Raw genomic sequence first — 17,901 nt, 5'->3', positions numbered from 1 at the left:
CCATACTGCAATGGCAGCATGGTCAGGACCGGCTGTCCCTGCCTTTTAAAGGCAGGGAGAGCTGCTCCAGCCCGCGCTGCCCAATCTCCCTTCCAAACGGGGCTGCGTGGCCCCATTTGGGAGGGAGACCACGACCCCACACCTGACTTCAGATGCAGGGCCGTGGCTAGCCGGCCCCCTGCATCTGACATCAGACATGGGGGCGGGTCCAAGGGACTGTGGCGCTGGCCGAATATGGGCTGCCTCCAGCCTCCCTCCTCTCCTGTCTACCTATGCTTAGCCATGTCGCCCGTGTACAGTTTTAAAAATGTACTGTTTTCTAGACAGCAGGGAAATAAATAGACATTAATTAAAGGGGCATGGAAGTGGGGGGTGAGATGTTCCGCCATTTTTTGCCTAAAAATACTATTGCTTATAATTATAACAACTGTTGAGCGAATAACTTGAAACTTGGTGTGTGTGGTCTACAAATGTGCCTAATCTCAAGGAGATCTGATAAAAATTAGACATCTACAGCAAGTAAAAAAGTGCTGAAAATTGACACATTGGTCCTTCCCTCCCCCACAATCTTTCAAACAGTGTAGCACACATTTCTTTTATATTTGGGAGAAAACAACTGATGTACTCAGATAGACCTGTTTTTAAATATACAAATACACAAATAAACCCTCAAAATAAACCTACAGACATCCAAACACATGCATACAACACACAACCATGCAACACAAACACCTGCAAATGCACAAACATGCAAACATGCAATACAAGCACACAAATACACAACACACAAATGCACAACATGAACACACAGCACTAGCAAATGCACAACACACAAACAGTAACACAAACATGCAACATCTGCAAGCACACAACAATGCATAAGCACATCACACCTGCAATGTAACACCTGCAGCGCAACACTTGCAAATGCACAACACAAAACATGCAACACAGAAACACGCAACTCAAACACACAAACATGCAATACCCACAACATATAGACAGACAGTACAAACACACAAATATATAACACCTGCAGCACACAACACCTACATAATCAAACATGCACACACACAACACTGGCAACATGCAACACAAGCACAAAAACATGCAACACAGAGAAATGCACAAACACAACACCTGCAACACACAACGCACAGACATACAACACATGCAAATGCACTGGTGCACAAACACACAGCACAAACATGCAACACAAACATGAATACACAAACACACATTTGACATAAACCTACAAACATTCAAACACATGTATACAACACACAACAATGCAACACAAAACACACCTGCAAATGCACAAACATGCAACTTCTACAATGCACAAACATGCAGTACAAATACACCACCTGCAACACAGAATGCACAAGCACACAACACATGCACAATGCACAGACACACAACACACAAATGTCAAATGTATGCATCAGAAACACATGCAACAAAACACAAATTTATATTTATTTATTTCATTTCCCACTCTTCCTCCAAGGATCCCAGAGGTTTTGGTTCATACATGGTTATGTTTATCCTGTGAGGTAGGTTAGGCTGAGAGATATGTGACTGGCCCAGAGTCACCCGGTGAATTTCATGGCTGAATGGGGATTTGAACTCGGGTCTCCCTGGTTGTATTCTAACACTCTAACCACTACATCTCACTGGCTTGTGAAAACATATGCAAATACACAGGCAAGCTGCATTGAATTCACTTTGTCCTAACTTTAACATAATTAATTTGTTCAAATTGATGTGTTTCAGAAAACCAAAGTAACTCCATTTTACTTAGAATACCTCACTCTAACTTAAAGTAACCCCAGCCCAGCTCAGGCCAGCTCAGGGACATCACGGCCTCACATGATCAAGGTCATTATCTCTCTCCACTAAATTGTATCTAAGAAACTTGGTTCTCACAGGATTCTCACTGTTCTTTGCTGACAATTAAGAAAACAGGATAAGGAGTAATCACCAGATGAACAATGAATCATCCGCATGCGTACTAAATACTTAGTCCACCATTTTATTGCCACGTATACTATGTTTAGGGTGTCAGCATCATTCAGATTGTTTGTATAAATGTAAGATGCACCTGTAACCAAACTGTAATCAGTTTGAGAGCGTAAAGCCCACTGATTACCTGTTGCAACTGCAGTGCAATAAATTGCCTCAAAAGAGATTCCCGCTGTGTCTGTTTGATTGGCTAAAAGGCGGACCCAGGGACGAACCGAATTTAGTCTGCTTAAGGGGGAGAAATGGCAGGCCAACAGTGGCTAGCCGTTACTTATTTATTATTTTATTTAGTACATTTATATACCATCCCATACTAAAAAGTCCCTGGGCGGTTCACAATATAAAACCATTAAAACATTAACTTAATTAAAACAATTTAAAATACAATAAAAACTCTAAAACTGAAGCTGTAAAACTATAAACTAAACCCCTGACTAAACAGGTATGTTTTTAGGTCCTTCTTTAAAACATTCAGAGAAGGAGAGACTCTTAATTTCGTTAGGAAGCACTTTACAGAGTCCTGGGTCAACTCTAGAAAAGTTGCTGGTTTTGATTGACATTGTTGGAGCTGTCAATCACTGGGAGATGAAGTACCGGTTTATCTGAGGCAAATTTCAAACACCTCTAGATATGTAAATCTGATGCCTCAAAATGGAGGTGAATCTGGACTGGATGAGAAAGAAGTCAAACTCTGGACAAAACAGAAGCTGGACCCATGACCCTGTCCTCAATCAGCGGAGTGTCTCTGGGAGAAGATCTTCAGGTGAAGATGGAAGAGAGGGAGACTTTTTATTTATAGAGTTACCCCAGAGGAGACAAGAAGTACAGAGTTCTGTGGCCAAAGTGACGGGAAGGACGGCATTTCCCAGCACTCTGTGTGTGTCTTTCAAGATGGCGATGGTGCTCTGTTCTTCCAGCCCTCCCTCCTGCTCTCCAGTGCTGGGGAAAGCACAGCTCCACATGGGGGTGGGAAATGGCTCTCACACTGGAGTGTGTGTGTTTTAACAAAGTGCTCCCCAGGGGCACGTTCTAAGACACTGTTGTATATACCGTAGCATATTTTGTTGTTTGTTTATTTTTACATTTATATCCCACGCTTCCACCAAGAAAACCAAAACAACCCTGTGAGGTAATGTAAGCCTGAGTGTATGCCGCCCCCTGCTGGATGTGGCTGTCGAAACTCTATCTATCCATCTATCTATCTATCTATCTATCATATTTGTATACTGCCCACTAAACAAAGATTTTAAAAAACAATTTGAAATATATAAAGTTCAAATTAAAATAACTAAACCATAAGAACTACCAAACAGCTAAAAAGCTCGGCTGAAGAGAAGTGTCATTCCTTGTTTCTGAAAAGCCAACAGGGATGGAGCAGCTCTAATCTCAGCAGGAAGTGCCCTCCACAGTCCTGGGACAAGTACAGAAAAGGATCGTTTTCGAGTCCTCCCGAGAGGAGCGAGCAGGGCGGCAGGCGCTCAGGCGAATCTCTCCTGAAGAGAATAGGCGGGCAGGGTTCATAACAAAGGCGGCCCTGGGGAGTTGCCACAGGGAAATGCCTGTGTGAGGGAGATAATTCTGAGGGAGAGACTCTGTGAGGAAAGAGATCTTGAGAAGGGGTGAGCTTAGGAAGAAGAAGAGAAAGAGCAAAGACCGAGACATTGGAAAGGAGAAGAGGAGAGCAGCTTCTTGCTCTCCCGTCTCCTTGTTCAGCCGCAGAGTCAGCACCAGGAGCCAGACAGACTGAGGCCCAAGATCTGCAGAGAAGCCTGAGCAGCAGCTGCTTCACCTGTCCTGTGTGGATTACAGAAGCGTGGGTGAGACTCCTGTGGTCTATCCTGTTTTGTTGCCTTTCACTCTTCTGAACAGGGGATTGGGGTTTTTGGTTTTAAAACATATGCTCATTATAAGTGTAAAATGTGTATTTGTTGAAGATGATTACTTTAAATTTGCCCCTAAATCGATTTCAGTGTTGGTCTCTGGAGTGTGGACTCTGGGAGAAACGGGAGAAGGTGACAGTAAGTTTGGCTGAGAGAGAAGTGACTGGCCCCAAATCACCCAGAGGGTTTCATGGCTGGTGGAGGATTTGAACTCAGGTCTCCCCAGTCCAACCCTCTAACCACTACAGCACACTGATTCAACTATACCACAAGACTAGTATAATGCAGAATATCCTACAACTGTTTTAGAAATCTATAAAGTATAATACAGTTCACCCCATTATATTATGCAGTGTTCATTAGAATTATTAAATGTGTCATTGGGGTGATTACTGGATTGCCAACACTAATTATATATATATATCTCAAACTGTGAAAATTCAATAGTAAAAAAACCTGCCAGTTTAAGACAATAGTTAAGGCTATCTCCGTCTTACTCAAGCTCCACAAAGCGGGGAATTGGAACCTAAGACTGATGCCTTAGCAGACGTGCCACATTCTGATGTTGGGCAATGTCACAAATTGTACTTGCTTCCAACTTGCTCTCCATGCAGCCACACTTTTCCTTGGTTTTTGAGGCCCAAATCAAGATGGGGAGGCTGGAGTGCCTGGCACCAGCAAAGATGCCCCACGTTGTACTGGTATTATACTGCCTTATGAAGCACCTGAGATTTTCTGTATTGCTAGAGGAATTATCCTGTGAGTTTTGCCTACTTGTTGTTTTACATCATTAGCATTACGTATTCAACAGTTCAAAGGAGGCCCTCTTCTTCATCCTTATTCTGGCTCAACGCAAAGGCAGTTTTATGGAACAATCCAGTAATAAAAAGCTTGTCCCAAGCTAGAAGTGGGAAATTTTGTACCTTCCCACTTCCCTCTCTTCTAACATGGACCATAGACTGCTAAAGATGCTAAAGACTGCAGCATTTTTTACAGTCTATGGTCCCATAAATGAATCAAAGGTTCCAGCATTCCCCAAATGTTGCACTACAGCTCCCATCCTCTCAGTTGTGGCTGGGGATGATGGGAATTGTAGTCCAGCATCATCTAGGGAATCAAGGTTGGGAATCCATGGCATAGACTATGATGCTAGAGTCACTAACAGCTTCTGTCATCCATAGTGCCTTCTGATTCAGCTTTTAAAGGTTTATTATTTATTTATTTATTTTTGTTTGTCATATTTTTACACCGCCCAAAACTTACGTCTCTGGGCAGTTTACAACAAGAAGTTTAGTACCAAAGGTGGGGGCGGATGCTGCATTGGTGGGTGAAGGGAGTCACACAATGCCCCAGGAATTAAGTCTTGCCCTAGAACTCCAAGGAGTGAGTGAGTTTGTTTTATTTTATTTAAAATATTTCTGTAGCACCCAAAACTTGTGTTTCTGGGTGGTTTGCAATTAATTAAAATCATTTAAAACATCAAAGCAATTAACAATTAAAATCATTTAAAATATTTAAAACCCAGTATTTAAAATATTAAAACTATAGATCTAATTAAAAGCCTGGGTGAGCAGATGTGTCTTGATTGACTTTTTAAAAGTTGCCAGAGATGAGGAGGCTCTTATTTCAATGGGGAGCGTACTCCAAAGTCCAGAGGCAGCCACTGAGAAGGCTCGTTCCCGAGTAGCCGCCAAACAGGTTGGTGGCAACTGCAGACAAACCTCTCCAGTTGATTTTAACAGGTGGTGGGGCTCATGGCGAAGAGACATTATCTTAAATACCCAGGGCCTAAGCTGTTTTGGGCTTTATATGTAATAAACAGCACCTTGTATTTTGCCCGGAAACGTATCGGCAGCCAGTGTAGTTCCTTCAACACAGGTGTAATATGGTCTCTCCTAGATGACCCAGAGACCAACCTGGCTGCCACATTATGAACCAACTGTTGTTTCTGGACTACGTACAAAGGCAGCTCCACACAGAGTGCATTGTAGTAATCCAGCCTGGAGGTTACCAGCAGATATACCACTGTCTTGAGGTCATTTATCTCAAGAAACAGACGCAGCTGGCATTATCAGCCAAAGATGATAAAAAGCACCTCTGGCCAGCACCTCAACCTGGGACACCAGGGAGAGGTTTGGATCCAAAAGCACCCCCAGACTGCATACCTATTCCTTCCAGGGGAGTGTGACCCCATCCAGAACCACCAAATCAAAATTGTCTTCCAAGTTTCGGCCCCGCACAAAAAGTACCTCCATCTTATATGGATTCAGCCTCAGTTTGTTATCCCTCATCCAGCCCATTACTGCCTCCAGGCAGGCATTTAGAGAGGTTATGCCTTCTCCTGATGATGTTGACATGGAGAAATAGTTTTGGGTGTCATCAGCATATGGATAACACCTTGCACCAAATCTCCTGATGTTCCCTCCCAGCAGTCATGTAGATGTTAAACAACATCGGAGACAATATGGAGCCCTATGGGACACCATAGGAAAGTTCAGGTTTTGAAGCACAACAGTCTCCAAGAGACACACCATCTGGAATCTCCCCATGAGATAGGAGTGGAACCATTGCAAAGCAGTGTCTCCCACCCCCAATCCCCTCAGACATTCCAGAAGGGTACTATGGACAATAGTATCGAAAGCCACCAAGAGATCCAAAAGGATCAACCAAGTCACACTTCCTCTGTCAATTCCCAGTTGGAGATCATCCATCAGGCAGTATCCACCCCATAGCCAGCCCGAAATCCAGTTTGAAATGGGTCTACAGGTGAAACTCGGAAAATTAGAATATCGTGCAAAAGTCCATTAATTTCAGTAATGCAAATTAAAAGGTGAAACTGATATATGAGACAGACGCATTACATGCAAAGCGAGATAAGTCAAGCCTTAATTTGTTATAATTGTGATGATCATGGCGTACAGCTCATGAAAACCCCAAATCCACAATCTCAGAAAATTAGAATATTACATGGAACCAAGAAGACAAGGATTGAAGAACAGAACAATATCGGACCTCTGAAAAGTATACAGTGTACTGTGCTTGATTGGCCAGCAAACTCGCCTGACCTGACCCCATAGAGAATCTATGGGGCATTGCCAAGAGAAGGATGAGAGACATGAGACCAAACAATGCAGAATTGCTGAAGGCCACTAATGAAGTATCCTGGTCTTCCATAATACCTCATCAGTGCCACAGGCTGATAGCATCCATGCCACGCCGCATTGAGGCAGTAATTGCTGCAAAAGGGGCCCAAACCAAGTACTGAATACATATGCATGCTTATACTTTTCAGAGGGATCTAAGGCAGGCTTCTTCAGAAATGGTCTAATTATTACCTCCTTAAGACAAGGAGGCATCCTGCCCTTCCCCAGAGAAGCATTTATCATCTCTACCATCCCCTCTACAGCAGCCTCTTTGCTAAATAGTATAAGCCCTGTTGGGTAAGGATCAAGAGGACAGGTGGTAGGCCACACCACTGCAAGCAACTTGTCCACATCCTCAGGAGTCACAAACTGGAACTGATCCAGGGTCATCACATAAGAGGAGCTGCTGGACACCTCGGCATCCGACTCGGTAACAATTGTGGAGTTTGAATCTAAGTCAGCCCTAATACGAGAGAGTTTGACCACAGCCACTCCACCTCCCTGCCCACGGTCCCTCACCCGATCCTCAACAGAGTACCCTGGAGGAAGAAGCTGGGACCACACTGGGCCCCCAGCCTCCCTCAGCTAGTTCCCTGTTATATATACCAGGTTGGCACCTTCATCCAGAATCAAATCATGGATGGTTTCTGACTTATTCTGGACAGACCTGGCATTACAGAGGAGCAAGGTGAGGTTCCAAGGGTGGTCGGCACTGCTCCCTAAGGTCAAAGAGCTGGCAGGACAGCCAGAAGGGGAAACAGCTATTAGATTTCCAAATCTCCTTCCTCTGTAACGGCCCACTGACCTGCCAACGTTACTTCTTCTGTTCCCCACCACTGGAATGGCTGCCCCACAGTCAGTGAACACGCCCCCAGTCTCCCCATCTCCAGGTAAGCCCAGGCACATTCTAAAACTATCTCACCCAAGACTAATTAAAACAGAAGCCCCACTATTAAATGCTCCCCCCACATACAAATACCTGGGCCAGGAGACCTCGCCCTCCCTGTCCCCCGAAGGGGCAAACCCCCCACCGCCACTGGCAGCACCATGTATAGCCCTGAGCAGGCAGCTCTAGGCAAATGAAATCCAGGAAACTGCCAAGTCACCCTCCTCCCCGGGCCCCAATCCTGCAAGGCCTCACCTCAGTACAGCAGCCAGTCCTGGGGGGCAGTAGAAGAAGCAAACAGGCAGGCACCCAGTCTCTCAACCTGAGGTCTGCCTAGGGGCAGATGGTGGCCCTCCTCTTCTCTCTCCTGCAGCTTTCTTTGTTCCTATGATATTGGGCTGGGAAGAGATGGTTCCAGGCAGAAATGTTCACAGTTTCTCCAAAGTTTCTCTTCATAATCAACGCACACACCTTTCTTCTATAAAATGTGAAGCCCTTATTGTAAAAACTAGAAAATTAGAGAGCCACATCAAAATATAGTGGATTTATCAATCTGAGGCTTAAAATTCAAACTCATTGCAAAGGGCCTGCAAGTAGAAAATTGAGAAATTGTGAAAACCTCTTTGGGCTAGATGGAGATTGGAGATGAATTGTCCTTGTGAAAGCATTCTATTAAAATAGTCACTGAGGAAGATCATAGTCCCTCTGACAAAAGACTTGACCAGGAACCACAAGAATCAATGACTCAGTCAACATATGTCTGAGAACTTTTTTTGTGTTCTATAACTTGACCAGGAATTATAAGAATCAATGACTCAGTAAATATATGTTTGAGGACATTTCTGGACACTAAGGACAACTATGAGAATAATTGTGGCCTAATAATTGTTGTAGGCTTTCATATTATCAATATTTTTTAGTATATTTATTGTTGTCACATATTAATAACCTTTCATCTAAGGTTTGTTTTTTAAGTCTTTATCAATGATTCTCAGGTATTTATATGGATTAAGAAGCATCAACATTTATTATTAAAATATTCATTTATAAGATAAAACAGAAGGGGACAGATCAGAACCACATAAAGAGCAGACAGAAGGCTGTGCCAGCTGTTCAAAGAGTCAAAAGAAAGATAGCATAAACCAGGTGAGAGATTCAGCATATAGGTGCTTATATGCCAATGCCAGAAGCCTCCGAGCCAAGATGGGTGAGCTGGAGTGCTTGGCTGCTAACATAGAAATAGATATAGTGGTCATAACAGAAACATGGTGGAACAGTGAGAACCAGTGGGACACTGTTATCCCTGGATATAAACTCTATAGAAAGGACAGGGAGGAGCGCCTAGGAGGTGGAGTAACACTGTATGTTAAAGAAGGGATAGAATCTAACAAGGTAGAAAACCTAGGAGGACCAGAGTCCTCCACAGAAACCCTGTGGGTGACAATACAAAGCCTGAAAGGGAATGTGCTACTGGGATGTGCTGTCGCCCTCTGGATCAAAATGCTGACAGTGACTGGGAGTTGCAGCAGGAAATCAGGGAGCTGTCACGGACAGGCGGGGCTGTAATAATAGGTGACTTCAATTACCCGCACATAGACTGGGTAAATTCACAGTCAGGTAATGACAGAGAGATCAAATTTCTAGATACGCTGAATGATGGTGCCCTAGAACAGATGGTCTTGAAACCAATCATGGAGAAGACGACCTTGGACTTAATCCTGAGTGGCACCCAGGACCTGGTGCGTGATATCAGTGTCATCGACCCTTTAGGGAACAGTGACCATAATGCGATCAAATTCAGCATACATGCGAGGAGAGAATTACCAAGGAAGTCTAACACAGACACTTTGAATTTCAGAAGAGAAACTTCTCCAAAATGAGGAGTATGGTGAAAAGAAAACTGAAAGGGAAAATCAGGAGAGTCACTTCATTCCAGAATGCATGGAGTTTACTCAAAACCACAATACTAGAAGCCCATTTATTGATTGATTGATTTGATTTTTATACTGCCCTTCCAAAATGGCTCAGAGCAGTTTACAATTAAAACAAACCATTAAAACAGTAAAGAGCTAAAACAAAAATTAAAAAACAATATAACAACAATTAATTTAAAAACTTTTAAAACAACAATTAAACAGTCACAGTAATTTAAAACCCTGAAACCGGGTTAAAATATTAAAACCGATTTAAAAACCCTAGAAAGCCAGGCGAAACAGATGTTTTAAGGGCTATCCTTAAGACTAATAGAGAATTCAAATTACGGATTTCCGCAGGGAGCGCATTCCACAGCCCCGGAACAGCTATAGAGAAGGCCCGCCTCTGAGTCGCCACCAGATGGGCTGGTGGTAACTGGAGACGAACCTCCTCAGATGACCTTAATGTGCCGTGGGGATCACGCAGAAGAAGGCACTCTCTGAGGTAACTCGGGCCTAAGCCGTTCAGGGCTTTAAAGGTAATAACCAGCACTTTGTACAGGTGAAACTCAGAAAATTAGAATATCGTGCAAAAGTCCATTAATTTCAGTAGTGCAAATTAAAAGGTGAAACTGATATATGAGACAGACGCATTACATGCAAAGCGAGATAAGTCAAGCCTTAATTTGTTATAATTGTGATGATCATGGCGTACAGCTCATGAAAACCCCAAATCCACAATCTCAGAAAATTAGAATATTACATGGAACCAAGAAGACAAAGATTGAAGAAAAGAACAATATCAGACCTCTGAAAAGTATACAGTGTACTGTGCTTGATTGGCCAGCAAACTCGCCTGACTTGACCCCATAGAGAATCTATGGGGCATTGCCAAGAGAAGGATGAGAGACATGAGACCAAACAATGCAGAATTGCTGAAGGCCGCTAATGAAGCATCCTGGTCTTCCATAATACCTCATCAGTGCCACAGGCTGATAGCATCCATGCCACGCCGCATTGAGGCAGTAATTGCTGCAAAAGGGGCCCAAACCAAGTACTGAATACATATGCATGCTTATACTTTTCAGAGGTCCGATATTGTTCTATTCTTCAATCCTTGTCTTCTTGGTTCCATGTAATATTCTAATTTTCTGAGATTGTGGATTTGGGGTTTTCATGAGCTGTACGCCATGATCATCACAATTATAACAAATTAAGGCTTGATTTAGCTCGCTTTGCATGTAATGCGTCTGTCTCATATATCAGTTTCACCTTTTAATTTGCATTACTGAAATTAATGGACTTTTGCACAATATTCTAATTTTCCGAGTTTCACCTGTATTTTGCCCGGAAACATATCGGCAGCCAGTGCAATTGTTTCAAAATAGGCGTAATATGGTCTCTCCGGGTTACCTCAGAGACCAATCTGGCTGCCACATTCTGACCTAATTGAAGTTTCCGAACTATGTACAAAGGCAGCCTCACGTAGAGCGCATTGCAATAGTCAAGCCGGGAGGTTACCAGCTGGTGCACCACTGTTTTGAGGTCATTCTCTCCAAGGAATGGGCACAGCTATCAAATAGCCAAAGCTGATAGAAAGCACTCCTGGCCATGGCCTCCACCTGATATACCAGGGTGAGGCCTGGGTCCAGGAGTACTCCCAAGCTGCTCACCTGCTCCTTCTGGGGGAGTGTAACCCCATCCAGCACAGGAAGATCTAACTCACCCCTCAGATTATGAGCCCCCACAATGAGCACCTCTGCCTTGCTTGGATTCAGCTTCAATTTGTTATCCCTCATCCAGCCCATTACTGCCTGTAGGCCGGCATTTAGAGAATGAGTGCCATTTCCTGAAGATGAAAGGAGAAGTAGATTTGGGTGTCATCAGCATACTGATAACACCCAGCACCAAATTTCCTGATGACCTCACCCTGCGGTTTCATGTAGATATTGAAAAGCATTGGTGAGAGAATGGAGCCCTGAGGGACTCCATATAACAACTCCTGCTTTGAGGAGCAACTGTCACCAAGCTCCACTATCTGGGATCTACCCGAGAGATAGGAACAGAACCACTGCAAAGCAGTGCCTCCTATTCCCAACTCCCCCAGGCGACCCAGAAGGATACCATGGTCGATGGTATTGAACGCCGCCGAGAGATCCAAGAGGACCAACAGAGTCACACTCCCTCTGTCGATTCCCCAGTAAAGGCCATCCGTCAGGCTGACCAAGGCTGTCTCAACCCCATAGCCCATTCTAAAGCCAGTTAGAAATGGGTCTAGATAATCAGTTTCTTCCAAAAGTTAGGTTGTTAGGTTTCTGGAGGAAAGGTACCACTAAGTCGAGAAGGATGCCAGCATGGCTAACAGATACTGTCAAGGAAGCCATAAAAGGGAAGAAGACTTCTTTCTGAAATTGGAAGTCCTGCCCAAATGAGGAGAACAGAAAGGAACACATACTCTGGCAAAAGAAATGCAAGGTGACAATAAGGGAGGCAAAAAGAGAGTTTGAGGAACGTTTAGCTAAAAGCATCAAAGGCAATAACAAAAACTTCTTTAAACACAATGGATGCAGGAAACCTGCCAGGGAGGCAGTTGGACCATTAGACAATGAGGGAGTGAAAGGGATTATTGAAGATATGGAGGTTGCAGAGCAGCTAAATGAGTTCTTTGCGTCCATCTTCATGGCAGAGGATACTGAGCATATACCTGTTCCTGAACCAGGCTTTTTCGGGATGGAGGCTAAAGAACTGAGTCAGATAGAAGTGACAAGAGATAATGTTCTAAACTGTCTGGAAAAACTGAAAACTAGCAAGTCACCAGAGCGGGATGGCATCCATCCAAGAGTCCTCAAAGAACTCAAATGTGTAATTGCTGGCCTCCCTGCTAAAATATATAACTTATCCCTGCAACCAGGCTCTGTACTGGAGGACTGGAAAGTAGCAAATGTAACACCAGTTTTCAAAAAGGGATCCAGGGGCGATCCAGGAAATTACAGGCTGGTTAGCTTAACGTCCATTCCAGGCAAATTGATGGAAAACATCCTTAAGGATAAAATTGTAAAGCATGTACTGTAGAAGAACAGGCCCTGCTGGGTGGAATGTGCCTGGGAGAGCAGGAAAGTGGGGTTGGTGTGGGGGCAGAAATACCATTGGTAGCGGGCAGAGGGAAATACAGCGGTGGGAGTTGGACTGGCTGTCACAGGGAGAAATGGTCCAGGCAACTGAGGCCTGTCCATTTTTCCAGCTCTTCTCCCAACCCTGAGACCTCTGGGAGCTCTGAGAACACTCCCTCGAGAATTAGGATGCTGCTGCTGAATGCCAAGTCAGTTAATGCTAAAACATCTCTCATCCACAATCTGATTGTGGATGAGCGTGCTGACCTGGTATGTGTGACGGAGACCTGGGTGGATGAGCTGGGCGGGGTTGGTCTCTCCCAGCTCTGTCCTCCAGGTTTCCTGAGTGTGCAGCAGCCCCGCCTGGCGAGTCAGGGAGGGGGCGTTGCAGTCATCTATCGAGAGACCCTCCCCATTTCCAGGTGCCTAGTCAGGCAGTCACAGAATTTTGAGTGTTTGTCCTTGAGGGTGGGTCTCCCAGATAGGCTGGGGATTCTGCTGGTGTACCGACCACCCCTCTGCATTTCAGTCTCCCTACCTGAGCTGGTGGGGGTGGTCTTGGAGGTAGCGTTGGGTTCCCCCAAATTTATTGTTCTGGGGGATTTCAATGGCCACACTGAGGCCCCTCTAGTAGGTTTGGCTCAGGATTTCATGGCAACCATGGGCCTGTCTCAATTGGTATTGGGCCCTACCTACATGGCAGGACACACTCTGGATATGGTTCTTGCCGACCAGGGAATAAATGATCTGGAGGTGGAGGAGTTTGAGATAACTCCCTTGTCATGGAAAGATCATCATCTGGTGGGGTTTAGTTTGACTGCTCTGTCTGCCCTCTGCAGGGGTGGTGGACCGATTAGAACGGTCCGCCCCCGGAGGCTTATGGATCCGCTTGGGTTCCAGAAGGCCCTCGAGGAGTTTCCAGTGTCCAGAGCTGGTGACCCTGTTGAGGCCCTGGTTGATCTCTGGAATGGAGAGACGACCCACGCTGTTGACACGGTTGCTCTTAAACGCCCTCTCCAGCTTGGCAGAGCCCGTTCAGCTCCTTGGTTTTCCTCAGAGCTTAGGATGATGAAACAACCTGGACAAGGGCTGGAACGACGCTGGAGGAAGAGTCGTGCTGAATCCAACCAAACACAGGCTAGAGCCCATTTTAGGGACTACTCCATGGCGGTGGGGGTGGCGAAGAAATTTTTTCTCTCTGCCTCCATTGCATCTGCTTAGTGCAGAAAAACAGAGCTGTTTCGTGTGGGAAAAACATTGCTCCACACATCCCCCCAGGTAATGGGGGAGGAACCATCCACAGCCTGCTGTGATCAGTTTGCATGTCACTTTGCAGATAAAGTCGCTCGCATCCGTGCTGACCTGGACTCCAGAGTTTTGGCAGTTCTGGCAGACGTGCCTCTGGTACTATCTGGTCCTGTTGTGTTGGATTCTTTTCAGTTGGTGCAGCCTGAGGATGTGGACAAGATCCTGTGCAGTGTGCGAGCGACATCGTGCACTCTTGACCCTTGCCCTTCATCGCTAATAAAAGCTGACAGGGAGGGTACAGGCAGATGGTTGGAGGTGATCATTAATGCTTCATTAAGGGAGGGCAGGATGCCATCGTGCCTCAAGGTGGTGTTGGTAAGACCATTATTAAAAAAGCCCTCCCTTGATCCCTCCAACCTGGAAAACTATAGACCTGTATATAACCTTCCGTTTTTGAGCAAGGTGATAAAGCGTGTGGTAGCATCCCAGCTGCAGAGGGTCTTGGATGATACGGATTATCTGGACCCTTTTCAATCTGGCTTCCGCCCCGGATATGGGACTGAAACTGCCTTGATCGGTCTAGTGGATGACCTTCGCCGGGGCCTAGACAGGGGGAGTATGTCCTTGTTGGTTCTGCTGGACCTCTCAGCGGTGTTCATTGACCATGGTATTCTTCTGGACTGCCTCTTGAGTATGGGAATTGGAGGTACTTTGTTGGAGTGGTTCCATTCCTTTCAGGGGGGTGAGTCCAGAAGGTGGTGCTGGGGCACTGCTGCTCGGCCCCGTGGCCATTGGCCTGTGGGGTCCTGCAGGGTTCGATTTTGTCCCCCATGCTGTTTAACATCTACATGAAGCCACTGGGAGAGGTCATCCAGAGACTTGGACTGAGTTGTCAGCAATATGCAGATGACACTTAGCTCTATCTCTCCTTGTCACCTGATCCTAGGGAGGCGGTGGATGTCCTGAATCGGGGACTGGAGGCCGTGATGGGCTGGATGTCAGCTAATAAACTGAGACTGAATCCAGACAAGATGGAGGTAATGTTGGTCAGTAGGAGAGCCAGTCAGGATGAGATTTTACCGGTTCTGGATGGGGTTGCACTCCCCTTGAAGGAGCAAGTATGCAGCTTGGGGGTACTACTGGACCCGGCTCTGCTTTTGGAAGCTCAGGTGGAGGCGGTAGCCAGGGGTACCTTTGCACAGCTTCGACTAATGCGCCAGCTGCGTCCCTTTCTCAAGAAGGCATATTTGGCCACAGTTACCCATGCCTTAGTCATGTCACAGCTGGATTACTGTAATGCGCTCTATGTGGGGTTGCCCTTGAAGAATATCTGGAAACTGCAGCTTGTGCAAAATGCGGCAGCTAGGGTTCTATCTGGAGCTGCCTGGTATGATCACATCACACCTATTTTGAAAGAGCTGCACGGGTTACCAATGTGCTTCCGGGTCCAATTCAGGGTGCTGGTTTTGACCTTTAAAGCCCTTAACGGTTTGGGCCCGGGATACCTGAGGGACTGCCTGCTCCCAAGGTTGCTGCCCGCTGGACGAGATCATCTGAGGGGGCTCTGCTCCGGGTGCCGACAATGAGGGAGGCTCGGTTGTCATGCACTCAGGACAGGGCCTTCTCTGTTGCTGCCTCTAGGCTTTGGAATTCTCTCCCAGTGGCCATTCGCCCCTCAGACTCCATCACAGTTTTTAGAAAGCTGGTTAAATCTTGGCTTTTTATCCAGGCCTTTACATGATTGTTTTATTGCTGCTTCTGTGTGTTTTTATCCATGTATAGTTTTTGTGTTTGTTTATTATATATTTTAAATCAGATTTGTTTTCATATTTTTAGCTTAATACTTTTAACTGTCATTTTAATTATATGTGTTTTAACTTTTGTAAACCACCTTGGATTGTTTTTAATGAAAGGTGGTATATAAATTTCACAATAAATAAATGGCTCCTGCAAAGGTAAATCTTGCTTCACAAATCTTTTGGAGTTCTTTGAGAGTGTGGATAAATGTGTGTGGCTAAAGGTGATTCAGTTGACATAGTATACCTGGACTTCCAAAAAGCTTTCAACAAAGTTCCTCATCAAAAACCCTTGAGGAAACTTAGCAGTCATGGGATAAAGGGACAAGTACATGTGTGGATTGCTAACTGGTTGAAGGACAGGAAACAGAGGGTAGGTATAAATGGAGGGATTTCACAATGGAGAGAAGTAAGAAGTGGGGTCTCCCAAGGATCTGCACTGAGACCTGTGCTTTTTAATTTATTCATAAATTATCTAGAAGCAGGGGTAAGCAGCGATGTGGCCAAATTTGCAGATGATACCAAATTCTTTCGGGTAGTGAAATCCAAAATGGATTGTGAAGAGCTCCAAAAGGATCTCTCCAAACTGGGTGAGTGGGCAACAAAATGGCAAATGCAGTTCAATGTTGGCAAGTGTAAAGTGATGCACAGTGGGACAAAAAACCCCAACTTCAAGTATATGCTGATGGGATCTGAGCTGTCAGTGACTGACCAGGAGAGGGATCTTGAGGTTGTGGCAGACAGCTGGTTGAAAGTGTCGACTCAATGTGCGGCAGCCGTGAAAAAGGCCAATTCCATGCTAGGGATCATTAATTAGGAAGGGGATTGAAAATAAAACTGCTAACATTATCATGCCTTTATACAAAACGATGGTGTGGCCACACCTGGAGTGGTGTAGTGGTTAGAGTGCTGGACTAGGACCGGGGAGACCCGGGTTCAAATCCCCATTCAGCCATGAAACTAGCTGGGTAACTCTGGGCCAGTCACTTCTCTCTCAGCCTAACCTACTTCACAGGGTTGTTGTGAAAGAGAAACTCAAGTATGTAGTACACCGCTCTGGGCTCCTTGGAGGAAGAGCGGGATATAAATGTAATAACAATAATAATAATAATAATAAAATAATAATAATATGTTGAGGTGCTCTTCAAGTTGTTTTAGGTGCAATTCCAAAAGAACTTGAAGAGCACCTCAACACCATAGGGGCCACAGAAATCACCATCAGCCAATTACAAAAAGCAGCTTTACTGGGAACAGCCTATATTTTGCGACGATATCTATAATAACCAACAGTATTGATGATAAAATTCAGCCATCCCAGGTCCTTGGGAAGGACTCGTCTGGATAAAACAAACCAGTCAATAACACCTGTCTGCCTGTGTAAACAAGAAATAATAATAAAGGACATTGTAGAACTGGAAAAGGTGCAGAAGAGGGCAACCAGTATGATCAGGGGCCTAGAGCACCTTTCTTAGGAAGCAAGGCTACAACACATGGGGCTATTTAGTTTAGAAAAAAGATGACTGCGGGGACACATGATAGAGGTCTATAAAATCATGCATGGTATGGAGAAAGTGGATAGAGTTAAATTCTTCTCCCTTTCACATAACACTAGAACTAGGGGTCATCCCATGAAATTGATTTCCAGGAAATTTAGGACCAGCAAACGAAGGTACTTTTTCACATAACACATAATCAACTTGTAGAATTCTCTGCCACAAGATCTGGTGACAGCCAACAACCTGGATGGCTTTAAGAGGGGTTTGGATAACTTCATGGAGGGCTACTAGGTGGAAGGCTATAGGCCACCGCCAGCCTCAAAGGCAGGATGCCTCTGAGTACCAGTTGCAGGGGAGTAACATCAGGAGATGTTACATGCCCTCAACTCCTGCCTTTAGGCTTC

At 45.0% G+C, this 17,901-nt stretch overlaps 1 protein-coding gene across 1 annotated transcript in view; it reads left to right on the top strand.

Moving 5' to 3' along the window:
* Nucleotides 1–11,703: 11,703 nt before the first annotated feature.
* The window catches only part of LOC128343440 (uncharacterized), a 30,793-nt gene continuing 24,595 nt past the window's right edge, over nt 11,704–17,901 (top strand). Inside the window, exon 1 of the mRNA XM_053292507.1 lies at nt 11,704–15,242. Within this exon, the coding sequence (XP_053148482.1) occupies nt 12,943–14,178 (1,236 nt within the window). The 5' untranslated portion in view covers nt 11,704–12,942 and the 3' untranslated portion in view covers nt 14,179–15,242. The remainder of the gene's footprint in view (nt 15,243–17,901) is intronic.

The sequence above is a fragment of the Hemicordylus capensis genome, chromosome 2 (assembly GCF_027244095.1).
Source record: "Hemicordylus capensis ecotype Gifberg chromosome 2, rHemCap1.1.pri, whole genome shotgun sequence".
NCBI classification, from domain to species: domain Eukaryota; kingdom Metazoa; phylum Chordata; class Lepidosauria; order Squamata; family Cordylidae; genus Hemicordylus; species Hemicordylus capensis.
The sequence above is the reverse complement of the archived record's forward strand: the minus strand, read 5'-3'. Positions and strand labels throughout refer to the sequence as shown.